Genomic DNA, 25,477 nt, shown 5'->3' with positions numbered 1-25,477 from the left:
ACCCCACACCATCCCCAGTAGCGAAAGAGGGGAACCACCCAGGGGTCCAGCAACTGGAGAACGGATAAGCAACCGTGGTCTATCCACACAGCGAAACATTTCTCAGCCTCAGAAAAGTATGAAACACTGACACTACAGCTTGGATGAACACAAACAACTTGGTACCAAGGCGAAGACGCCAGTCACGGAAGACCTTCCATCACGTGATCCACTGACATGAAATGTCCAGAAGAGGCAAAGACAGAAAGCAGCCTGGTGGTTGCTGGAGGCTGGGAGGGGAAGGGGGACTAGACCCTAATGGGTAGAAGGTTCCCTTTCTGGAGTGCTGAAAAAGATTCTAAAATCGACACGGTGAGGGCTGCATAACCCTGTGAATACTCTAAAAGCCACTGATTTTTTAATGGGTGAGTTTTAAAATCAGTAAGTTGTATGGTATTCATTTTATGTCTCAAAATAGTTGTTGCAAAGTGAACAAATACAAGGAGGAACAGGAGCAGAGCTCTGAGTCTCACCAACAGGCAGCTGCCAGGGCCCACCAACACACACCCCCGATCCACGCAGACACAGCCAGGCCACGGGTCGCATAGCAGAGCCCCTCACAGGTGCCCACCGCCTGGCTCACAGCAGATGCCCCTCGTCCCTTGGCCACAAAGGCCCGGACAGTCATCACTTCCCCAGGCCAGGCACTGACCTGGTGCCTGGTGCTGACTACCTGCCCCTGTAGCCCTCCACTCTGAAAGCCGGTGGGCTGGGGGACAGGTGCAAGGCCCCTGGGTAGTTTCTCTGAAGGACAGGCAGGGCTGGTCCAGGCGCAAGACAGGAAGAGCTGCCAGGGCACAGAGCCAGCAACAGAGAGAATGGGGGGCGGGTGTCCCAGGAAGGGCAGCAGTGAGGGGCCAAGGCCAGAGGACCTTCTTCAGACCCTAGACCCCTCAAATGATGGGGCCAAGCTCCTGGTTCCTGAGAAATGTTCCATGTGTGTAAACCCCTTTTCTGTTCTCAGCAGGTGCCCCCCCACACACACATGGCTCCAAAGGCTCCCTGTTCTCATCCCCTGGTTTAAGGAGGGAGTTGGGGGTGGACAAAGTTGGTGCAGGGAGGAGACTGGGAACACCAGGTGGTTGGGCCGCACTCACATTGTCGTCCTTGGACGGGTGGATCTGTTCAATGAGCCGCTGGATGATCTTCTCCTCGTTCAGCCACTGCGGTGAGAAGGAGGGGCTGTGCTCATTCACCCCACCCACAGCCACCCCGCCCCCGGCCCTGCCTCACCAGCCTGCACTCTAGGCAGCCAGCACTCACGTTGACCACGTCCTGCCTCAGCTGCGGCCGCTCCACGCAGGTGAGGAGCCGCAGCAGGAGGTCCATGATGGCGGAGGTGCCGATGTGCTGCAGCAGCAGGTCCACAAAGTCGTCCTTCTTCCGCAGGAAGGACACAAGCTGAGGACATAGGGACCCGGCACGTCAGCGCAGGACCCCAAGCGCACGCCTGCCCACCTGCCCATCCCAGGGCCCCGGCACCTGGTCCGTCTTGCGGTTGATGAGGACGCCCATGACCTTGCTGAAGAAGCTGGCCAGCAGCGGGTTGAGGCTGCCACTGCTCTGCAGGAAGCCATAGAGCCGGTGCAGGAGGGATTCGTCCGCACCCAGGGCGTCGTTGATCTGGGGCACATCTGACGTCAGGATCTCGCAGGCCACGCTGGGATACCTGTCACACCCAGAAAGTGCTGGGGAGGGCATGGTGGGGGCGGAGGCCAAGACCCTGCCTCCCAGTTGGAGCCCACCCATGCTCCTCACCCTCCAAGGCAGCATCCAGCCTCCTGAGCCTGGAGCCCACCCTCTACCAACACCTGTCTTTCCACCCCTGACCTTCCAGTCTGTCCCAGGTCAGGCCTCAGTGACCTCTGTATGATCTAACTTCATCCCCAAGACACCTTCACACAGGGAGAGGGCAGCTCTGCCCAGTGTACCACTCAGGGCCTCAGGTGACCATAACATGCTCCAGGTCGGCCCCATAAACTGTAGGGGCCCTGGAAAGTGAGTTCCTTGGAACAAGATAGGGACCCCAGGGGCAGCCCAGCACACATGTCAGAATGGCAGCTCCCTGCTACTGTGAGCCAGAGCCCAGTCCATGGGGCCACTGGACATTCTAGTTTGGTGGGCAGGGGGACAGAAAGGTTGGATGGACAGAGCGAAGGAGGGAGAAGACACACATGGGGTTGGGAAACTGACAAGATGGAACTCAGGAGGCATGGGGGACACTCTGCTAGCCCCACCAGAGGTCCCCACTGTGCACCAGGCCCCACACTAAGCAGCTAGCACCACCTTACCCAACCTCTACTTTACAAAGGGCAAAGGGGGACAGAGCAATCACTCTCTCCCAGTCTGGCTCAAGGCCTCGGGGACAGAAGATGCAGCACTCGTGAGGACCACGTGCATGTCTTTAGTGTGAGGGGCTGGACAGAGGGCAACATCAGGGAACCAGGAGGTGGACAGGAAGGACTGTCCAGGACAGACTGAGCAAGGCCCAAGGGCAGTAGCGACCCAGGCAGACAGAAGCCCCCTGCTATGGAGACAATTCCCTGCCTGGCACACCTGAGGACCCTAGGGTGGGACTGAAGGGCAGAGGAGCCCGCAGCAGCAGTCATGGACATGCCCTAGCCTGGCACCCTGCTGGACACTGGGGATGTGGGGTGGGAGAGGCCTCATGCTGTCCACATTCCAGAGAGAGAGCAAATATCCAACTGAATAAAACCTCGGGAAGTAAAATGCAGGTAGGCTGTGGGCCAATGACACAGGCTGCCCAAATGCTGTTCATGGCTGGGAGGACTCAGGTTTGCCCTGCCCATCCCTCCACCTGGGAGACATCTGGGATGTCTTGTAATAAAAACGGTGTCCCACCACTGGGGACCGACAGGGCAAGGCTCACTTGTAGCGCAGCCGCTCCTCGCCGCTGGCCGGCGGCTCCTGGGTGACCCAGGCCACCATGGCCTGCAGGTGCGGAGGCTGCAGCAGGAAGTCCAGCAGCTTGCGGTTGACAACCTTGCACTCCTGCAGCACGTCCTCCTCATCCAGCAGCTCCGGCAGGCTCAGGTCATCCCGCTCCAGCAGTGTGTCCAGGTGTGAGCTCGTGTGCAGGTCAAACTTCCAAAACATGGCGCCCTGCAGGTAGGGGCTGTCACACATGGGCTCCGACTGCACCTGCTACCCTCCACCTCCCAGCACCTGTCACCTAGATGACCAGGACACCCTGCAAGGGCCAACCTGCAGGTGACTATCCTGCCTACTGTGCAGCCCCCACCAGGCCTGGTGAAGACCCCTGGCTGTGACCACACCCAGGGCCCACAGAAAACAGCCTGACACTGTGCAGAGCCACCACAATCCTGTCCCCACAAGGCCTGTGTCCACTGCCCCCATATCTGGGCTGGAACTGTGTTCATCCTGGAACCTCTGGCATCAGACTCGCTTCAATCTTATTTACTGAACAAATTAAGACGCCATCCAGCTGAGCAATCTCCATGCTGTGTGCAGGGTGTTAAGGCGGTGGCAAAGGGAAAGAAGTCTGTGGCTGTTGCCTGGACACTACAAACACGCACGTACGCACGCACGCACGCACGCACACGCACCTCCATACCCAGTGCCAAGACAGGAAGAGGAAAACTTCAAAGGGAGGGGGTGGCAGCTCCCATAACAGCCACTGACCAGAGCCCAAAGCAACCAGGATGGGGAACCACCTCAGCAGGGAGGACAGCAAGGCCAGTGTCCTCTACCTGGAAGATGGCAGCTCGTTGGCCAGCACTGGAGATCCTGCATGCCGGCTGTGGCCCACCTGGCCTTAGGAGCATCTCAGGGGGAGCACTCACTAGGAACCAGGTGGGTCCAAGCCCCTGATGAGCATGGACTGGGCCGTTCCTCTGTAGAGGTCTACAGGCCCCCAGCCTAAACCCTACAGTGGAGACCCGCCCCGAGCTCCCAGGCCACTTGACGTCCACTCCTCATGTCCGCTGTGCCTATGGCCCTCTGAGGGGCTGTGATCACCCCACTATATGGCAGGCAACCCACACGCAGGTGAGCTGGGGCCCCCGAGCATCGCGCAGGTGCTGACTACAGCTCACACTCCTCATCTGCCTCATGAAGACCACCTTAGGCACAGGCCAAGACTGAATGGTCGCAGTGCCCCTGCTGGGCACCTCCCAGACCTGTGTGCCAGTCCCTCTCCTACAAAGCCCTGCCCCAGGCATCCCAATCATGGAAAGCACGCCAGCCACAGACGGGGCACCAGCCCAGGGAAGAAAGATGCTCAACTCAGGAAGCAGCTGGAGCTGAAAGCCAGGGTGGAGCTGGAGGGTACACGTGGCTACAGGCAGGCAACTGGTCTTCTGACCCTCAGTTCCTTCAAGATGCTGCCAGCACCCAGCTCTCCCTTCCAGCTTCCTCAGGAGCCTCACTTATCTCCTCCCTGCCCCCAGGGTGACTCCTCACTGACCAGGAACAAGTGGCTCTAAATCTGCAACAATCCTGCCAAGAGTCATGCCAATTCCTAAGCCCTGGCTGACTATGGTTGAAGATGGAGTGGAGGAGCCGTGACCTTGGAAGATGGCAGCCAACGCCGGCCCCAGGCAGGCAGTAGACATGGGGGCACCTGAGAGCCCCCAGTCCCACAGGTCTCACGGGTCCTGTCCAACAGCACTCAGGGACTTGCCCCCTTAGCCCTGCAGTCCACTCCCATTTAGGATGCTTTCCTGAAACACAAACTTGAACATGTTTGTTCCCCCAGGATGCCCTGAGATGGCTCCGAGCTCAAGGCCCCAAGGGCCCCGACCGCCTCCCAGCTGCCATCCACCCAGGACCTCCTGTCCCCCCAGTACTCACAGTTCTCCCTGAATCTGCGCACCAGGCTCCCTCACACCTGCCGACACCATGTGTCGACCGAGGCCAGGCCACCTCCCCTGCTGCCACCCTCTCCCCACGGAAGCTCTGGCCTGGCTCCTCACATGTCACCCCAGGACTGCCATCTTGGGGTGCATCTCCTTCACAGCCTGCAGCCCCCAAGAAGGCCCTGTGTGACACCACTGCCCCAGCACCATACCAGTCATTCAGGCACCTGGATCTGTGGGAATGGGACCAGTCCATGGCCAACACGCCAGACATACAAGGTGGACAAACCATGCTGACTGCACCTGACACCATTCTCAGCCCATTATCTCCTCCGACTCTCACGACCGCCCCAAGGAAGAAATGGACAGCCTCAAGGTTTGGGTGCTGGTGAACTGTGGAGTGGGCACCCAAGCCCCAGAAGGTAATTTCTAAGGGTGCAGAGGCCTTGGCCCATTCACTGGAGGCCAGCCACCAGCAATAAGTACGTACAGAACAAGGGGGTGAGCTCAGGCCCAAGTCTGTGCCAGCGCTGGCTCCACCCTGCCTACAGCCTTCCCTAGCCCAGCTCTTACCAGCCAACACCTCCAGGCAGCTGAAGGCCAGCTCCTTCCTGGCCCTTGGGGGCCTTAACGGGACACCAGGTTCCAAGTCTAGCATTTACTCAGTAGAGGCCTCTGCCTTCAGGGAGGAAGGTTGGGCCCATGCCCCACCCACACACCCCCCCATCACTTGCCGATTGTGACATTCAGCTTTTGGGGGGCCACCAGAAATCCAGGGGCTTCCCTGGATCCTCCCCATCCTGATCCCGGCACTGGAGACCCTCCCTCCAAAACATAATTAACACCCACATCTTCTCTCAACCTGCAGGGCCACCACCCCAACCAGGCCCCACGGTCTCTCCCAGCCTCCCTGCACCTCTCTACACCCCGTTCCACAGGCAGCCAGATGGAGCTCGCTGAAAGGAAAAATCTGACTCCATCTCGTCTGTGCTCAGGACCTCCCCAGCTTCCCACTGCCCGCTTACAATACCTCTAAGCCCCGCCCTGGCTGACCGCTACTCCCGCCTCCCTCACACACAGTCCTCACCTGCTCTGACCACCCTGCCCTCTCTTCTGTTTCCAGAACACATCAAGACTGGGCTCCCCTCAAGACTTCGCTCTTGCTGCCTTACCCGGCTGGGCTGTCCCAATAACTGGGTCTCCTGCCAAGCATTTATCTCCCAGAAGGGCTGGAGCAGTCCCTCAGCCCCAGCTCTACCCACCAGCCATGGGACACGTGTTCAGGCCTGTACATCACTTAACGCCGCATGTGCCCTGCGGGACGACGGAAAACACAGAGAACCTTCCCTGCTGGGCTGAGCACCCTGGACAGCACCTCGGACATAGCCTGGCATGCCATGTGTGCTCAGCAAAGTCAAGTGGAAGACACCCCCTGCCATCTGCAAACCATGATGCTTTCCCAAGGACGCTGCCCCTGAACCCGGAGGCTGACACACCTGTCAGGGCATCGGTATAGGGAGTCGCTCCCACTCTGCTCCCCCCAGCCACACTCAGGGGCACCGGGTAGGGTGGGGAGGGGAGGAAGGAGAGAGGACGGAACCAGGGGCTAAGTGTGTGTCCCTGTGTTTGAGGACCCTTGCTCCAAAAGGAAATGAGACCCACCCCGACTCTGCAAGTGCCCAGAGAGCCTCCTCTGCACAAGGGCAATTCCCCACTTCTGCCAGATCCCAGGCCCCTGAGGGACCTCCCACCATCCTCTCCACTTGATGACGAGCCTGTGACAGGACTCACACCACAGGTGAGAAAACTATGGCTCATGGAAGGTGACTCACCGGCCACCAGGTTCCACAGCAGGCCTGGGCGGGTTTCCTGAGCTGGGTGGACCTGGGACCAGAGTCACCTCAAGAGGCAGCTGCTGCCTGGACCCACAGAGACCACCACCTATTGCTACTTCGCACTTTCGTGCAAGGATGAGTAAGGAGATTAGAGTTTAAAAGGCCGCCTTGGCAGTGTGAACGAAGCCAGGCATCAAAGACCACATGTCACATACTTCCATTTACACAAAGCGTCCAGAAGGGGCAAATCCATAGAGACAGAAAGCAGATTAATGGTTTTCAGGAGCTGGGGAACAGAAAGGTGAGCAATGACTGCTTGTGGGTGTGGGGTTTTCTTTCGGGAAGACGATGCTCTAAAAGGAAAAGAAGTTCTTAAATCAATTGTATACAATTTTATTTGTCAATTATACTTCAATTTAAAAAATCCATTGTCGTGACTGATGGTTGCACAACTTTGAAAACAGACTAGAAACTGTTGAACTGTGCACTTTAAATAGATGAGTCGTACGCAGCATATGAATTATGTATCAACAGAAAACCGTTACCAAAAACACACAAAACCAAAGCTGCCTGAGGCTGCTGTGACAGGGCCAGGCCTGGGCCTTGCTCTGCTTCCAAGACACCCCGAGCTGACAAACAGCCAGGCTCCAACCCTCCAACCTGGGTGCACGCCCAGGTCCCCCCTCCCCGCCCTCACCACCCACGTGGTCTCTGAGCTCAGCAGGTGCCCCATGACTAGGTGCAGCACTGCTATTAATCCCGTTTGACAGAGGAGGGCATGGGGCCTGCAGGGACGGACCACAGCACAACGGGACTCAGTGCCCTGCCCTCCGGATTGCAGGAGGAAACTCTCACAGTTGAGGCCTACCCACCCACTTCCAAAGCACCTGGATAGAGGGCACAGGCTATGCACCCCCACCCCAACCCCCCCCATCTGCCTTGGACAGCAGGTCAGGCTTCCCTCCCAAAGCTGGCTTGCCAGAGAACTGAGTGTGGCGGGGAGGGCTGGGGGCCCCTGCCACAAGGCAGCAGGGTGTGAGGGGCCTGCAGAGCGCGGACTCCAGAGGCATCAGAAACCAGGCAGCCCCTGAACGTCTCAGAACCGCAGGTCCCTCCTCGGAAAATCAGAGGAGGCTGCAAGGATCAGATGCAGTTGAGTGGCAGTTCTACAAACATCAGTTCTCGAGCTCTGCACAGAATGAAATGCAGATGCAGAACTGGAAAAAAGAAAACACACAAAAAAGAGAAAGAGAATACTTCCCTGCCACAAACTCTTAACTCACTGTAGCCTCAAGTCCCGGCAGTCAGTCCCACCTTCCCACTTAACGGAACTTCCAGACAGGAGAGGTGGGTTTCATTCTCAGTCTCTAAGGGGCGAACCTGGGCGGGCACGTGGCACCCCAACGCCTCACTTCCTCATCTGTGAAATGGGAGCACCGCCATAAGGAAGGGCCATGTTGTAAGAACAGCCAGGTCAGGCCATAGGCCTCACACAGCAGGTGCTCAGCAAAGGTCGGCCCTTCCTATCTGTCCCTGAAGCCAGGCTGAAGCCCCGACACTTCTGAGTAGGAGGGAAGGAGCAGCCACCACCCAGGGTGATGGCGCTAAAAACAGAAGACCCAGGGAAGATGCCCCTTTTGCCTGAGTAAGAGAGCTCACTCAAATATTCTGGCGGGCGCCACACACCCCGCTGCCCCCACTCTTTGCAACTGGTAGCAAACTTCAAGAAAACGGAAGTGACTACCACTGGTTTTTAGCGACCGTTTGAAAACCATGACTCTGGCTGCTAACGGAAGAAGGGGAAACTAAATGAGAAAGGAAGCCATTAAAAACGAAAACTACCTACCCGCCCCGCCATCGCCCCGTCCTTCACCCCCTCCGCCAGCTCTGCACCACCACCTCGGGTTTCTTGCTTTGCTGCATTGTCCTCAGGCCTCTGACACCAACTGCCCCCCTCAGGAGGCTTTCAGCCCCTGACCCTGCCCAGGCTCAGATGGAGCCCAACTGCAGCTCCCACAGAGCATCCCCACTGCCACTGCTGCTGCCACCATCTGTTCCCCACCTGTGAGGGAGCCTGTGGGCTGATCCTTTATCTGCCACCCCTTCCTCGCCCTCCCTGGCCCTGAAGCACCCGGAAGTGGAGGTCAAGTGTGCAGAGCCCTCTGTGAGGGCCTCAGGGCGGCCACCTGAGATGCCCTAGGCTCAGCAGGGGTTCTAGCATTGGGAGAGGCCATCTAGGGCCTGCTGACGCTGCTGCCCTCAGCCACCACAGGCCCACAGGCCACTTGAATGAGACACAGGCCAGGAGGGGAGAACCCACTGCTGGCTGGCTGGCCAGCCTCCAGCCCTTGCAGGACCCAGCAGGTCAGAGGACAGCGAGACCACTGCCTTCTAAATCCCCGCAAGCCACAGCCAGCTCTCAGCCAAATCTGAAAAGCGGGGTAGGGGACTTCCGATTCCAGGAACGGGACAATGGTAATGGCAGAACCCAACACAGACCCAGCAAGGTAAGTGGTAGGACACCCGTACGGAAGTAGGGGTGACTGAGGCCAGAGAAGGAGAGGGACTTGGCCAAGGCCACACGAGATATGAGGGGCTGGGACTTTCTCTTTTAGGGAAAGCAGGGCAGGGGGCAATTAGGGGCACCGCTTCCCTTCTAACCCCAGACCACACTCTCCCAGGGGAGGTGGCAGCTCTGGTCCAACCCCAGGGGATGGAGTAATTAGGAAACAGAAGAGAACTGGACACCTAGCCAAGCACTGAGGAGGGGCATGAAAGCTCACATTCTGGGCCATCTCCTGGATTGGTCACAGGTTCAAAGGGGACAAGGAAAAACGCAATGAATATATTTTGAAACAGCCCTTGGAAAACAGAGGGATGTGTGAGTGTTACAGGGTGATCCAAAGTCAGAAGGGCCTGGGTTCCAATCTTGTCTCTCCAAACTCCAATCTCTGTGGCCTTAGACCAGGGACCTAACCCCACTGAGCCTCAGTCTCTCTCCTGAGATACACCTCACGGTCACTGTAAGACTGCACTTCCTCTGGAAGAGCCACAAAACCGATGTTCAGAGGCAAAACGGTGGTTCAGCCTGGAAAGGAGGGTGTGAGCTGAGCAAGGAGCCCAGGGATATGGGGAAGGCTTCTCATTTTCACCAAGGCGTCCAGCCTCTCACCTCATCTCTTGCTGCAACCCACATGGCATGCAACACTCCCGCCACACCTGACCGCTCCTCTGTGCCCTCGCCTCTGCCCTGGCTCTGCTGCTCCCTCTGCCTTCCCTCCAACTCTTCGGGCCTGACTAGCCAGCTCGTTCTAGGTCCTTCAGGCTTCAGAGAAGACACCACTTCCTCCAGGAAGCCTCCCCTGACTGCGTGAGGGGCCTGCTCCACACTTCCACAGCTTCCGTGGTCATACTATGACAGCATCTGAGCGCTCGGTGACAGGACTTGCCTGTTCGGTCACCTGCCTCCCGCAGCAAGATGCCAATTTCCCAGGACGTAGCATAAGGTCAGGCCCACTGCTAGAGCTACTTCTCAAATTAATGAAAACTGGAGTCTCAAAGCGAAGGTGACCAGCTAAGGTCACTTGGCCATGGATCCTGAAAAAACACTGGGTGGGTGGCTGGGTGGGCTGGGGGTAAGATTCTCCCCTACTGGAAAGAAACAGGAGGTATCCCACCAAAAGTAACTACCAAAAACACAAGAGTAAATAAAAACACACAGCTCACAACACAGAGCTGCTCAAGGTAGCAACAGAACAAGTAAGCCACAGCTATACATAACATCCAAGCAAGAGGGCAGGGTTTTTCCACCGCCGTACTGCTGACAACTGGGGCGGGAAAACACCCTTGCGGTGGGCCACTGTGGGGGGCCGTCCTCTGCATCGGAGGACGCTGAGAAGCACCCGTGGCCTCCATCCCCTCGATGCCTGCCAGTAGCAGCCCCCAAACTGTGACAACTAAAAGTCTCCCACCATTAGTAAATGTCCCCTGGGGATACAACCTCCCCCCCCCCTCCCAGGGCGGCCTGCTGAAAACCACTGCAATAGATAATCCTAAACCAAATAATAACCCTAAAAGCCTAGGATCCTGAGGTACTTCCTGTGCCCTGCCCTCTGCTGCAGACGTCTACACGCTGAATCCCCAGACCTCCCTGTGAGGAAAGCACTGCTGTCAGCGCCACTTACACCCTGCCGAAGTTTTTACAACTCTGAAGCCCGTCCCACACCTGACAACACATCTTCCTTTCCAGAAACATCTGCCTTTCAGGCTGGTGTTACTAGTAACGGCTGTGTCCTCAGCACAGATGTACAGGTGTGTGAGACAGTGAGCAAGAATGACCCTAACCAGGTCGCGTTCAAGGGCCTGGACAAGCAGCCCCACCAAGGAGCCCGCCCCTCCCTCCCAGCACTCCAGGCCGTAAGACTCCTCCTGGGTTCCCACCTTCACATATTCGCACGTGCTGTTCCTTCCACCCGGAAGGCCCTTCTTCCCTCTCCATCTGTCAACTCCTACTCATCCTTCCTAGACAGAAAAAGCCACCCGCTGAGCCAGTCTCACCAGTCTCTCCACTCTGTGGCCTCTCGCAACGCGCTGGGTTACCTCTATCATTACACCAGCAATTGTGACTGTCCTGCTCTGCCTTTGTCTCCCCAGGGCAGGGCCTGAGGCTGGTGCCTCCCTCCCTCCCTCCCTCTGTGCCCAGCACCAGCCTCCCCACCCTGCCCTCAGCCGACCTCATCTCACAGATGGGGGACCGAGAGGTGGCTGCTCCACATTAGGCTCCCTATCCTCCTCACAGCGGAGGCAGCGGGGCAGGAGAGCCCCGGTCAGGGTGAAGAGAAAGCCCCACTACTCTGGCCTCCTGAGCCCAAGGGTGACAGTTACAGAAGTGGTGGAGTCTACGATGCAGGCGTCGGGAAGGAGGGGGTAAGGCAGAGACAGGGAGGGTGAGGGGTGTCCTGGGGAGGCGGCCAGAGGAGTAAGAGAGTGGGGGTGGAGTCCTAGGGGTAAGGGGGGGTCAGAGGGGGAAGCCACTACGAGCCTGAAAGGGGAAGGAGGGGTGGGCTGAAGGGGAAGAGACCAGGAGAATCGAAGGGGCTGGGGGAGACTAAGAGATGAGAGGGGGGTTGAGGGGGAAACTAAGAGACGAGAGGGGCTGAGGGAGTAGAGACTAAGAGACTCGGGGGGCTGGGAGAAGAGACTAGGAGACTCGGAGGGGCTGAGGAGAAGAGACTGGGGTAGAGAGGAGCTCCCACGTAGGAGGGGAAGAGTCTGAAAAAGACGGGGTGAAGAAACTCGAGGGGAGCCTGGGCGGGGCTCTCGTGGGAGGGGAGGGTCCCGGGGCGGCCCGCTCACCTGCGCAGGGGGGCGGCGGCTCCTCGCACTCTGGGCTCATCGGGGCGCCCCCCCCGCCCCGCCGCCAGCGGCTCCGGCCCCTGCTCAGGGGCCCGGTATGTGGAGGCGGGGGCGGCGGCGGGGGTCGCGCGCTGGCGCCGGGGTTCGCGCACGCGCTCTCGGGCCTGTGGGGGGCCTTTGCGCGCCGAGTTCCAGAGTTCGGGGGTCAGCGCCGGCTGGGAGGCGGCGGGAGTCCGGGACCCGCAGGCGAGGCGGCTGAGAGAGGCTGGCGGGGTCGCGAGGCCCGCGCAGGCCCTCAGCCGGGAAGTCGCCCCGGTTTCCCCGGCCCGGTCCGGCGCCCCGCGGGAAAGCAAAAGCCAGTCAGGGAAGACGTCCTACTCCGCAGTCCGAACAGGCCGCAGTGCTGAGCAACGGCCGACGGAAGCCGAGGCCCACTTCCTCCACCGTTCCCTTCCCCAAACCGGCGCGGTCCCCGGGCTTTCCAGTCCGCTCCAGGGCCTCCGACGCCCGGCTCCGTCCGCCACTATCCCACAATCCCCCTAGCGCAGGGGCACGCAGGAGGCCCCGCCCTCCCGCCGCCGTCTAGGTGCGCAGGTGTGCTGAGGCCGCGCGCCCGGGCCCTGCAGCGCGCGTGCGCGCTGGGCCAGCCGCCGCGGACCCCGCCCAGCCAGAATACCTCCGCCGCAAATGCGCTTGCGCAGGTTTGTGCCAACGGTCTCTCCCGGAATAAACCCAATGCGCAGGCCCCACTGCATACTCGGGCAGCTTTTTTCTGCGATTCCGTTCCAAAGTCCACAGAATGTCCTGCTCCAGGATTTCTTTCCCCTCGCTCCGTTTGGAAATCCGCTTGCTATCCTGTCTCCTCCAATCATATTCCTGTTTTGGCTCCAGGATCAGCTCCGGGGGAGTCCATCCCGGGTTTTCTCTCCAACCAAGGCCAGGCGCTTTTGTCCTGCCGCGTTCTTTCTCGACGCCTTACTTCTTGGTGCCTCCGGCTGACTCAAGTCCCACTTCTAGGCCTGTACTGAGGCCGTGTCTTTACTGTTGCCAGTTGCTGCACAAAATCCTCTAACAGCATGGACTGAACAGACAGAACCCTGTTGGAAGGGTTCTCCTAGACTGTGTATCAGTGATCATGAAGGCCCCATCTGGCTCTGAGCCTCAGAGCCTCCGTGCCCATGTCACAGGCCCACTGTAAGGGTCAGCGCTGAGTGTGTGTAAGGACTCAGCATTATTTCTTTTTAACCGGCAGACTTACCTTTTTCATTTCAGGAACGTTTTATTGTTCCAGTTCTCTATTTCAAGGATGTCTGTTATGCTTTTGTCCTTCACATCCGTTAGCTTCTTTCTAGTTGCTTTACTCTTTGTCATTTCCACCTGTATTCACTGATCATCACATGTCAGTAATTTGATTTTACAGCCATGTCTCTTCTGGTCCTTGCCACTTCCTGTGTATCTCTTGCATGTGATACTTTTTGGCCCTTGTATCAGTTAGCTACTGCTTAGTGACAGGCAACCACAACCTATCATGTTCACAGCTTAGAGCTGCATGTGTGAAGTTTGGCGGGATTGTTCTGTTTCCCATGTCTTTTATACTCTGGGCACCAGTGGACATCCCAGGGCGCCATCTCAGAAGAAAAGACCAAAGCACCTCAGAGCAAGACCAGTTGTGTTAGCACATTTCAAGTCTCAGGTTGCCTCATTGGCTACCATCCATTGGTCAAAGCAAGTCACATGGTCAAGCCCAAAGTCCTGGGGCAGGCAGCTACACCCCACCACCATGGAGTGAGAAAGTGTACTTCTCTCATGGAGGTGGGATGAGAGAGTGCCAAAATGCAGAACCATCTAACTTATTAATTACCACAGTTCTCAGTTTGTTTCTTTAGGTTTAACAGTCTTTGTCATCTTTGAGGTCTTGTTTTTAAATGGACCCAGGCTCCTATTCTTACAGTTTAAAGCAGTAGTGAGACACTTTCTTCTGTTCCTTGAGTCATCTTCTAGGTCAGGTTCTTTCATTGTTTATGCAGTATTTTGCTTGCTTTTTTCCCCAGTACGATCGCATGGTTGCCACACTGTTCTAACACATAAGCTCAGGCGCTGGGCTTTAAGCACCAAATAGAACCTGAGAAGCTGACCAGGTCGATCTCCTAGAACCTGGAAAAGCTACAGAGGCTTTAAGGACTGAAGTCTTGTCAGAGCACACAGGTAGACGATGCTGTTATTTGTATTAGAATTGGAAGGAGCTTCTTAAACTGTTTGGTGAGAACACTCACTCCTCACGTTTCCACATGGAGAAACTCCTATTGCTGACTGTCTTTCCTGGCCTCTCCACCCCTTCCAGGGGCTGAGGAATGACTTAGTGGAACGGATGGGCCTCGTGGCTCAGCCCCCCAGCTCTCTCTCCTCTCAAAACCAGCCTGCCCACTGTTCCAGCCTGCTGCCTGCACCCAAGGGGAAGGACTGTGCATGTCCAGTACTGCCTGTGACCAGGCACACAAGCATGTCTAATGCTGGGCTGACGTGTCAGCAAGACGAGTGCCGCTTTCTCAGATCTGCTTTAAAAGTGATGCAGATGATAGTTAATCTCCAATTTTCAGATCCTGTAGCTACCTTTCGATTTATCCTGAATTTGGGAAGGGGAGTGAAAATAACCTCTCCATACAAGTAAATTCCACAGGAGAGGAATTAGACTGGCATCAAACGGGGCTAGGAAACCAGGATACAGGGAAGAGGAGCACAGCTTTGGAATTGGCCCAGGTCTAACTCTAGGCTATGAACTTGTCCACGGATCAACCACTCTGGGCTCAGCTTCCTCCTCTGGAATATACCATCAGTTAAGACTCTTGGTTGTAAACGAAACCACCTCTGGCTAAACTGAAAAGGAATTTATTAAAGGAGGTGAAGCAGTTTCCCTTGTCCCAGGCCCGCCCCCCATCTCTGAGAAGGCTGGAAAAAAGGCTGGGTGCTTTGCCACTCAGAGTGGCCTCCATCCCTGGCACTGGACCTCCCGACCTGTAGCACTCGATCCCGCCTTCGCCAGCACGGTGCCCAGGCAGGCACAGCGAGCACTGATTTGCGGAGTTGAAGTCACGTGATGCGCCCCTGCACAGCATGCTGGGAGGGAATATGGCCTCCGCCTTAGGCGGGGCGGTGTGGACGTCTATGGTAGGGATTCTTCAAACAGGAGAGTTAGACAATGGGGACCTAAGAAGGACGGGTGTCCCCCACACTCCCTCTCCAGAGAGAGGCAGGGAAGACAAAAGGAGACAATGGGTCTTGATTTTAGAGAGCAATACTTTTATTATTCCTAGGTTCTGCCCGCTGCCGTCCCTTCCAGGGCTCCCCAGGTCCCCTAAGATCGTGCCTCTCCTCCCTTCCCACAGCACCCTCAAGGGAGGTGACAAAGGTGGCAGTGAAGGAGGTGGATGAGAAAAACACCTTTATTGGAACAGCAGTGTGGACACGAGAAAGGGGAATGGAGTGAGTGCATGAGAGGGGTCCAAGGAGCCAGCCCCTTTCTCAGCCCCCCTCCAGGGGGCTGAGCGGAGACGGGCTGGCACACCCCAGCCCAGCACCAACAAGGCCCTGCTTTCCTTTGGGAGAGGGCCCAGTAAGTGAGAGGAGGCAGGAGGCCTGGGGTTCCCACCAAAAAAGGGTGAGAAGCCACCGGGTTTCACCGATCCATGCTGTCGTCCGTCGGGGTGGAGAAACAGGTCTGTAGCAACTTTTCGCAGAACTCCAGTTCCTCCTGGAATAGGGGGCAAGATGGGGGGCCCTGAGTACAAAGGCCAGGCCCTGCCTCCAGCAACCCTGCATCCAGAAACGGCTCCTCTTCTCTCCTGCCCCCAACCCCAGCAGCTTGCCAGGGTTCTTCAACATCCGCTGAGATACATGACTCATTGTTTCTCTTCTCATTCACTTCTGGACTGCTGAACTAGAACCCAGGGTCTCTCCGCCTCCATTCGCACCCTTCTGGTCTGTCCTCACATCAGCCCCCTCAGGCTATTTCTAATTCCCAGATATGACCAACCTTTACTAATTTCTACTTAAAACCCCTTCCATGGGTACAAATGCCAGAAACCAAGAAAGAAGCACGGGAGAGGTTGGTCTACATAAACATTAAAGGTGTCTGCATGGCAATAAGATTCCAGAAACAAAAATGAAAGAAAAACAATTAGCAGTGAAAAATATTTGCAACTCACAAAGGGCTAACAAACTTAATACTTCAAGAGCTCCAATAAATCAATTGCAACAACTACCACCCAGTAGACAAATGGGAAAAGGATATGATGAGTAGTTCACAAGAAAGGAAAAAGACACCCAGCTTCACTCGTGGGAGAATGTAAACTGGAGAATGTACAATGTAAGCTGGACTGGAATAGTGCTTTTCACATTAATCAGTTTGAAAAAAAGGTCAAACGGCTTGAGGCACCCTGTCCTGGCCAGGATGTGGGAAAGCTAGGCACCCTCACAGCTGGCGTGTCAACTGGTCCAACTTCTATGGAGAGCAACTTGGCCAACAGCTAAGGACATGGCCCCTAAGCCTGTAACTTCATCTTTAACCTACCTTAACCCAGCCTTTTCCTTTCTAGAAGCTGTTCTGTAGACATACTCCCACATACAAAGTAATATGTGTAAAAGGTTATTCTTTTAGCAGAGCTGGCAGTAGTGAGAGGGTGGAAGCTACCTCCACATCCATGGAGAGGGGTGGCTACATGACAGAGGCTCTCCCTACTGTGCAGCTACATGAGGAGACGATAGAGCCATAGGCACGGACAGGAAGTGCGCTCCTGGAGACGGTGTGAAAGGGAATACAGCAAGAGCAGAAGGGAGGTCAGGATAGGCTGAAATTGCACAAAATAAAGAGAGGAAGAGGAAAAGACTTTCTATACACATTTCCTTGTATGTGCACAGGATATCTTAGGAAGGCCACCTGAGGAACCGGGAGAGGTACTGACTGGGTGCTAGGGGCAGGGGTAGGAGGGAGACTTTTCACTGTTACCCTCTTGTGCATCTTGAAATTTGAACCACGTGACTATGGGACCCATTCAAAAAGCATTAGTGAAATTAAACTCTACATGGGGCCCACAAAAATACCTGCAAAAGAGGACCAGCTAAACAATGATCTAGTCACCTTAGGAAATATGCAGTTATACATTTTTAAAAAATTTTGTTTCATTGTTTTGTTTTAGGGAGTAGCTAATTAGGTTTATTTATTTATTTTTAATAGAGGCACTGGGGATTGAACCCAGGCCCTCGTGCATGCTGAGCATGTACTCTACCACTGAGCTACACCCTCTCCTCTGCAATTATAATATTGAACTACACTGAAATTAAAGCAGACCTCTGTTTACCTATCTGGAAAGAATTCTAAGACACAGACACAGACACACAGGGGAGAAAGAAAGCCACATGAAAACAGAGGCAGAGATTGGAGTGATGGATCTCATCAAGGGATGCCAAGGATTGCCAGCAACTACAAGAAGCTGGAAGAGGCAAGGAAGGATTCTTCCCTAGAACCTTCAGGGGGAGCACAGCCCTGCTGACACCTTGGCTTCAGGCGTCTAGTCCCCAGAACTGTGAAGGACTAAGTTTCTGTGTCAAACCACCCAATTTGTGGTAATCTGTAGCAGCCCTAGAAAACTAATGCACCATGTTACTTAAAATATCACTGCCCACCATTGTCACTAGTTTAATTTTTCTTTAGTATAGTTCTAACTCTCTGATGTCATATTATACACCACAGTATAGCTTAAGTTATATATATATATATATATATACACATATATTAGACATTATACTTGCATGTATATACATACACACACACAATAGATGTGTTTGTATTTGTAAATATACATATGAGTGTATGTTCTCTGTTGCCCCGTGGGAACCACAGCTATATCCCTTTGCTCCTCACTGAATCCCCAGTACCCAGGTCGGGGCCTGGCCCGTGGGTGACCCACCCCTGATGAATGTGAGAGATGGAAAAATGACAGTTTCCACAGGTGTACACATACATCAAAACTTCTCACACTGCACACTTCCCATATATGTCAATTATACCTTAATAAAACTGTTAAAAATTTTTCTTGAAAACAGAGAAAAGGCATGTTGGATAGTTCACATGAAGCCTCCCTCACCAGGTCAGTCCTCATGGTCTGGTATCAGGGTCTGGCACACCAGAGGCTCAGGGAACAAACACACAGATGTGTTGAGCAATGACAGACATGCTCCCTGAGGCCAGACAGGACCAGGGCACCCCCCTGCCCCATGGCCCACAGGCACGTATCTCCATGGGTTCCTGTGACAAGGTTGGGGGCGGGCACTGTGCCTCTCCCAGTCACCCCTATTCCGACACACCCAGTGCCCGGCACGCCTCTTGATGGTGTCCATAGAGGAATGGACTCAGCAGAACCGACGTCCCAGAAGCGCAGCACGTTTGCGGTGCTGGGCTTTGCTGAAGTATCAACGCCTGGCTAGTACCTCCACGAATGACTGAATCACTGAATCACTGAAGTACAGTTAACTAAATCACTTAGTTGTTTAAATAACTAAATGATTATTTGAATGTAGAATTAGTTGCTCTTTATCACTTATTTGTTATTTATCTATTTAATTAAATATCAGAGTTGTTATTTATCACTTGTAACTTAATATCTATATAATTAAATATCTCTGAGTTGTGCTGCCGCTTGTTACTTACTATTTAACTATCTAGTGAGTTATTTATTACTTGTTATCTACCACTTATTACCCTTAATCTAATTAAATAGCGAATGAGCTGTTCTTTATCACATATTTGTTACTTATCTATTTATTTGAATGTTTAATTGGTTGCTATTATCATTTACTTGTTATTTATCAATCTAATAAATATTTGATTATTAAATATTTGAATGATATGACATAAATAGTGGTATTAAATAATTTGGATAATAATTCAGTGAATTCGTTACTCTAAGAAACTCCCAGCCTCTCATCCTCCCCGCCACCCCCCCGGTTCTAACACAGCACAAGGCACAGGGAGGGGGCAGTGGACGTTTGCTGACTGGAACCACAGAGGCCAGGAAGGCAGGGCCCCTGGCCCCGCCCCGGCCCTGCCAGCAGTGCCATACCTGGTACTCCTCGTGCTGCTGCAGCAGCTGGCAGCGGTGCCGCAGAAGCTCCTCCAGGCCCAGCTCAGGCTCCCGGCACTCCCGCACGCCCTGGGGGAAGTCTGTCACCAAGCTGCGGGACAGGAGAGCGGTCCTTGGGGCCTCCGTCTGCATGGGCCCACCCCCCACTGCTCCCATGGGAGCCTGGGCAAGTGGCTCCCCATGCTGCACTGGTTTCCCCATCTGCAACTTGGACTTCACTAACGTCCCCTCCCCACCCTACCTCAGGGGCTTTGATGAGACTTGCACAAAAAAGGGCACTTAACATAGTGCCTGGCCCGGCGCCAATGCCACACATGAGAGCTGCTGCCTGCTCGCTCTGCTGTCCATTCTGTCACTCTCTTAAGACTCTACTCTTCTTGTACTTCGTGTGTGCGCAGGGGAGCATGTGTGTAAGAAAGACTCTCCCTCCTCCCCAGGCTGCTGTCTCAGCCCCTAAGGTGAGGAAATGGGCTCAGGCAGGGCCAGCCCTGGGATTCCTGCTCCCCTCTAACCTGATACCCTTACCCCCCCGAGAGGAGGTGCCGTCCTCTCAGGCCCCAGCGCACCTGCACAGGGCTCCAAGCACATGCTCATGGAAGGGGCTATGTTCTGTCCGGACGAGGGCCACCAGCTGCTGGACCATCCCCATGGAGCACAGAGTCCCTGGAGAAGGGCCACAGGGGTCAGAGGGGCGGTCCCTTCACCCATGCACTCCCCCACCTCACCCCCCCACTTCAGGAAGCACCCAGGCTCCGTGCCCTGGCTGCCCCACCTTTGTGTTCAGGGTGGCCCACCAGCAGGTTCTGCAGCAGGAATGCCGACTTGACCTTGAGCTTTTGCACCTGCTGCTGCATGGCCCGCATCAACACGGAGAAGCCGTCCAGGCGGAGGAACTGCAGCAGCCCAGCCTCCTGCTCCCGGACCAAGCCTGAGGGTAGGGGTGAGGGGGAAGTTGGGGCATTGAGGTCACGGTCACAGTCACCACCGTCACCATCACCACATCACCACCATCATCACCATCATCATCATTGATTTCTATGGGCCCAGGCTTTGCAAGCATTACGTTGAAGCATTTTTAATCGAGATATAATTCCATAGCCTGTACAATTTACCTTTTTAAAGTACACAGTTCAGAGAAAAACAAATACTGTTAGCACTTACATGTGGAATCTAAAAATATACAACAAACTACTGAATACAACAAAAAAGGAAATAGACTCACAAATACAGAGAATAAAGTAGTGGTTACCAGTGCAGTGGGGAGATGGAAAGGGGGAGGGACAAGATAGGGATATGTTCTAAGAGGTACAAAAATAAAAACAAAAAAAACGACATTGTAGTTTCCGTTGCTCCTAACCAGCATTCAGGACTGTGTTCTCTGGGAGAAGCCCGCTGCCATGTTGCCAGGACGCTCAAGCAGCCCCCTCAAGAGCTGCCCCCTTCCCCACGACAAGGAACGATCAGGCCCCCGATGTCAACAGTGCCAAGGCCGAGAGCTCCGACGGGCCTATAGCGCTTGAGCGGGGCCTTGGCCTGTGTGCTTAGGGTCTGGCTCTCTGACCGGCAGGGGGTGTGCTGGGCTCGCAGCTCAGTTCCCAGCGCCCAGCAGAGTCCCAACAGGTACTAGAAATAAATCAACAAACAAGAGCCCTCTCCCTCTACCCTCAAGCAGATCCGCTGGCTGGTGCTGGCCCATGGGGACCTGAGCTCCTGCCCAGCAGCCCCCGGGACACTCACAGGAGATGGCGAAGAGGGCCTTGACACGCACAGAGTCGCAGGTGTCCCGGTCCAGCAGGCGCAGCAGCTTGCGCAGGGCGCCGAGGCCCAGCACCTGCTCCTGGATGGCCGCCACGTTCTGGCTGCACGTACCGATGAGCTGCGCTGCCCGCCACCGCAGCCCTGCGGCCCCCGCCTCCAGGTAGCGGCCCACCAGCAAGTGCATGCCTGACAGCTGGCAGAAATCTGTGTGGAGAGAGGGGAGCAGATAGGCCAGGTGTGATGGGCTGAGCTGTGTCCCCCCCAAACTTACTAACCCCCAGGGCCTCGGGATGTGATGGCACTTGGAGACAGGGCCTTAAAAGAGGTGATCAAGGTGAAATAATGTTACAGGACAGAGCCAAATCCAATATGACTGGTGCCCTTATAAAAAGAGGAGGTGAGGACACAGACATGTCCACATGTCCACATGAAGACCACAAGAGGACACAGCAAGAAGATCCCCAGCTGCAAGCCTCAGAAAAAACCAATCCTCGGGCTTCCAGCCTCTGCGAAAATAGACTTCTGTGGTTTAAGCCCCAAGTCTGTGGTCTTCGTTACAGCAGCACAAATGCACTAACACACCTGCTGAGGCTGAGGGGAGCCTGCCTCCAAAGGCTTGCTCTCTCCAAGCTCCCAACTTGGGGGGTCCCTCCAAGGCCAGTGTGCAGCATCAGCATTAGGAGGGTTAGGGTCCCAGGCTGCAGCCCACTAAATGCCAGTTCTGACTCCCCGTCTTTGTGACAACTGGAACATCCCCTGTGGGAGAAGCACACGCCAGACCAGAGGTCACCGAGCAACAGCCCACCACTTGCTTTCGTAAATAAAGCAGTGGCAGTGAGCTTGAGAGTTCCTCAACAAGTTAAACGTGGAGTTACCATGTGACAGCTCCTACACATACAACCAAAAGCATCGACAGCAGAAACTTGGACAGATATTTGTATGCCAGTGTTCACAGCAGCATTACTCACAGCAATCAGAAGGGGAATTGACCCAAATGCCCATCATCTGATGCATGGGTAAATAACATGTGGCCTATCCACACTCGGGAGTACCAGCCAGCCACAAAAAGGAATAAAGTTCCGATACAGACTCTGACATGGAAGAACCTTGAAAACGTCACACTCAGTGATGGAAGCCAGTTGTAAAAGGTCACATGTCTATGATTCCAGGTACATGAAACGTCCAGAACAGAAATCAACGCCCTCAATGACTACACCATGCCCCTCCAAGTGGAGGTGGTGACTTGTCCTTCCACTGGCTCCAGGGCATTTAGAATAAAATCCGCCGCACCCACCATGGCCCACGAGGCCCTGTATGCCCATCGTCACCTCCTAACCCCTGTCCCTTACTCACTCCACTCTGCTGCACTGGCCTTCCTGCTGTCCCCGCATGTGCCAGGCACATTCCTACCTCAGGGCCTTTGCACTGGCCAATCCCTCTGCCTAGACTGCTTTCTCCAGAGCTCATCCCATGTATGACTCACACCCTCACTTCAGGTCTCTGATCAAATGTCACCCCTCGGGAAAGCCTCATCTGAGTAACCCATCAGAACCACCTCCTGTCTCTTACTCTAGGGGGTGGCAATAGATTCCCAGCAGACCTGGGCGAAACGGCCAGTTTCAGATAGCATCAGGGAGATGGTAGACTGAACCTGGTATCATCATTGCATGGGGTAGCATGGGGACCAAGGAGGGAGGGACAGGGCAGTCCCACTAGGGGCCTGAGCCGAAGGCAGACTGGAAGGGTGAGGCTGGAGGCTGGGAGACTGGGGAAGAGGCTGGATTACGGTCCCTGAGACAAAAGACAGGGGCTGGGCTGCAGTAAGACTCCAAAGCTGAGGAGGAGGCAAAAGACAGAAGAGATCAGGAGGCCAAAGGGGTAGGACCCTGGCAGCCGGACCCGCACCGGAGAGGGCCTGGGTGTACCTGCAGCATTGTCCATGTTCTCACACAGGTCAGCCAGCAGCTCAAGGGCCCCCTCACGCTCCTGCTGGTCAGCAGCCAGTTCAGCCTCACCAGCCGAGGAGGGCGTGGGCTGGGATAGCACTTGGAGGCAGTTCTTCATCTGCTCCACCTCCTCCCGCTGGCCCCGGAAGGCGGCCGACATGGCCTCCTGCAGCCACTGGCGCCTCTGGGGGACAAGGTGGGGTAGGAGGGTGGGGGAAAGAAGCAAAATGTATCAGTAATTAACGCACGAGTGACGGTCACTAATAGTAACAGCCAACAGAGAGCTGACTGTTCTGCCACCAACAGGTTATCTGTCGAGCACCTTTTCTATGGACAGACTCTTTTCTAGACCTATGGAGAGGCTGGTTATGGGGTGTGAGAGAAAAAGAGGACGTCAGGGAATCGTTGGTTTCTATCCTGCACAACTAGAAGAAGATGGGGAAGACGGCAAGAGAAGCAGATGTGGAGCAGGAGGAGTGGGGATGAGAGCTCATTCCTGAACATCTAAGTTTGAGGGACCCATGACATGCCTAAGGCTGCCTCAAGTTCAGGGAAGAGGTCCAGGCTGGACCTGCATTTCTCAGCCTCGACTCTACTGACACTTTGAGCTGGACAGTTCTGTGGTGGGGGCCATTCTGTGCATCGTTGGGTGTTGAACAGCATCCCTGAGAATTGGCCACTAGCTTTTTTTTTGGCCAGGCTCCATGTTAAGTGCTTATATGAAGGCTCTGTAGTCGCAGTTCTGGAGAAATTTGGGCAAGATGTTTGTCTTTCTGTGCCTGTTTCCTTCCTTACTGTCCTAAAGGTTCAACGACATTGTGGTTGTAACTGAATTAACACAGTGTTTTGTATAATGTAATCACCATGGCCAACTAAGCATCATATGTAACAAATATTGCTGTTAATGTCCAAAACAACCCTCCATGGTATTATTGTTTTCTTTTCTTTTTTTTTTATTGAAGTATAGTCAGTTACAACTTCTGGTATACAGCATAATGTCCCAGTCATGCATACATATATACGTTTTCATATTCTTTTTCATTATAGGTTATTACAAGATATTGAATATAGTTCCCTGTGGTATACAGAAAAAAATGGTTTTATCTATTTTTATATATAGTGGTTAACATTTACAAATCTCAAACTCTCAAATTTATCCCTTCCCACCCTCTTTCTCCCAGTAACCATAAGACTGTTTAGTAAGTATTGTTATCCTCACTTCACATATGAGAAAACAGGCACAGAAAGGTGTGGCTTGCCCCAGGTCACACAGTCAGCCATCTGCAAGGCCTTAAGTCAAACCTAAGTAGTCTGTCCACAGAGCCTGTGCTCTTAATAACACTCCGCTGCCTTCAGGAGCACTTGGCTATGTGCCTGTGTGGAGCTCTGCTTCAACTGGAACCTTAGAACTGCCCTGGGAAGTACCATTGTGATTCTTATTATTAGCATCAACTTGCAAATGAAAAACTTGAGGCTCAGAAAGATGAAGTGATATACCCAAGGTCACACAGCTGTAAATGCTGAATCCAGGTCTGTCTGGCTCTGGAGAGCCCTCGCTTTTACTTTTCACCATGAGGCTATTCTGCCTCCCAGCACAGTGCGGGGATCCAGAGATCCGACCTTCAGTCTACAATAACTCCATCAAGCACAAAAAATACAATCTGCTAAGCCTTCACCCCTGGACTCCGCCATTCCCCAGGGCTCACTTCCCAACATATCTCTGTCCCCACACCCCTCACCCCAGCTCATTAGGTCCCCACCCTTTACCTCCTCACTCATGGGTTCTGGAGGGGGGTCTGGCACTTCAGAGCCCGCCGTGATGGCCATCTGCAGCAAGCCTTGGAGGTTTCGTGGTGGCGGGGGGTTGCCCGAGCCCCCTGCGGAGGAGCCGCTGCCCCCGGACGAGCAACCCTGGGAGGCTGGGGGCAGCGCCAGGGGAAGGCGGCTGCCCCCAGAGCCTTTTTCCGCCATGGGCAGTTTGCGAAGAAGGTAAGAATGTGTTGGGGTTGGGGATGGTCACCGCTGAGGTAGCTCTGGCGTCCTGACCGGTCGACTCCTGGGGGTCTGCTGAGAAGGCGGCGTTTTAGGGGAGCTCGGAGGCCCCCCATGACCCCAAACCACTCGGTCCACACCTCCTTTCACCACAGCCCGTTTTCCTTCCTTCACACCAACAGGACCTTTCCCCAAAGTTACAAGAAGCCCCGCCTTCTCTCCCTAGCAACAGGCCCCACCCACTCTCCCTAGCAACCCCTCCCCCATCTCCACTGCAGGCGTTCCTGTCTCTTAGCAACCCACGGCCTGCACGGCAACAAGCCTTCCCCTTGGTCTTCTTAGCAATAAGTTTCCTCCCTTCTTTCGGAAAAAAGGAGCCAGAGCGGGGCGCACCTCACCTCCCTGGGCCTTGTGTCGCCGCCGCTACTAAAGACAGAGTCGCCTGCACCTGACTATGCTGGGCGCCGCCATATTGACCGGAAATACGCACAGTCCCGCCCGGAAGTTCCCGGCGCAGCCACCCGACTTCGGGCCGTAGCTGGGCGCGAGGCAGCTTTGCCCGGCTCTTAAATCCTTCC

The 25,477-nt window shown here is 54.9% G+C and overlaps 2 protein-coding genes and 1 long non-coding RNA gene across 13 annotated transcripts in view; 1 reads left to right on the top strand and 2 right to left on the bottom strand.

Annotated features, from left to right (window-relative positions):
* The window catches only part of PPP6R1 (protein phosphatase 6 regulatory subunit 1), a 22,822-nt gene extending 10,199 nt beyond the window's left edge, over positions 1 to 12,623 (bottom strand). For 7 of the 8 annotated variants that reach the window (XM_015249614.3, XM_072966530.1, XM_072966535.1 and 4 more), the window contains exons 1-5: positions 12,068 to 12,623; positions 2,930 to 3,162; positions 1,522 to 1,708; positions 1,303 to 1,440; positions 1,137 to 1,202 (exon numbers count right to left, since the gene is read on the bottom strand). In XM_015249614.3, coding sequence (XP_015105100.1) covers positions 1,137 to 1,202; positions 1,303 to 1,440; positions 1,522 to 1,708; positions 2,930 to 3,156 — 618 coding nt within the window. In that variant the 5' untranslated portion in view covers positions 3,157 to 3,162; positions 12,068 to 12,623. Of the gene's footprint in view, positions 1 to 1,136; positions 1,203 to 1,302; positions 1,441 to 1,521; positions 1,709 to 2,929; positions 3,163 to 11,152; positions 11,284 to 12,067 lie in introns of those variants that run through there. The other variant, XM_072966529.1, reaches the window with a different exon arrangement.
* Positions 11,417 to 17,748, top strand: LOC140698028 (uncharacterized). Of its 2 annotated transcripts, none has more exons than XR_012075387.1 (2): positions 11,417 to 11,638; positions 17,298 to 17,748. It is a non-coding gene; the product is annotated as an uncharacterized lncRNA (long non-coding RNA). The 2 variants fall into 2 exon arrangements; XR_012075386.1 differs by having other exon boundaries at positions 11,426 to 11,638; positions 15,451 to 17,748.
* On the bottom strand, positions 15,348 to 25,477 carry HSPBP1 (HSPA (Hsp70) binding protein 1). Of its 3 annotated transcripts, none has more exons than XM_072966537.1 (8): positions 25,293 to 25,477; positions 24,675 to 24,971; positions 22,887 to 23,091; positions 20,941 to 21,165; positions 19,976 to 20,131; positions 19,770 to 19,866; positions 19,183 to 19,294; positions 15,348 to 15,815 (listed from the first exon to the last, which is right to left on the bottom strand). In XM_072966537.1, the coding sequence occupies exons 2-8, from the start codon at positions 24,876 to 24,878 to the stop codon at positions 15,741 to 15,743; spliced, it is 1,074 nt and encodes a 357-aa protein (XP_072822638.1). In that variant the 5' UTR covers positions 24,879 to 24,971; positions 25,293 to 25,477; the 3' UTR covers positions 15,348 to 15,740. The 3 variants fall into 3 exon arrangements, with proteins under 3 accessions (XP_072822638.1, XP_031537927.2, XP_072822637.1); XM_031682067.2 differs by having other exon boundaries at positions 24,675 to 24,974; positions 25,298 to 25,477; XM_072966536.1 differs by having other exon boundaries at positions 25,298 to 25,476.

Source organism: Vicugna pacos, chromosome 9 (assembly GCF_048564905.1).
Source record: "Vicugna pacos chromosome 9, VicPac4, whole genome shotgun sequence".
NCBI lineage: Eukaryota > Metazoa > Chordata > Mammalia > Artiodactyla > Camelidae > Vicugna > Vicugna pacos.
Note: the sequence above shows the minus strand (reverse complement) of the source record. Positions and strands in the feature narration are given on the sequence as shown.

Coding starts and splice junctions, on each gene's coding strand:
- HSPBP1 (XM_072966537.1), bottom strand. CDS start 24,878: ATGGCGGAAAAAGGCTCTGGGGGCAGCCGCCTTCCCCTGGCGCTGCCC. Junction 20,132..20,940: donor GGCCCTCTTCGCCATCTCCT/GTGAGTGTCCCG, acceptor CCCTACCCTCAG/GCTTGGTCCGGGAGCAGGAG. Junction 19,867..19,975: donor GGGCCACCCTGAACACAAAG/GTGGGGCAGCCA, acceptor GCCCTTCTCCAG/GGACTCTGTGCTCCATGGGG.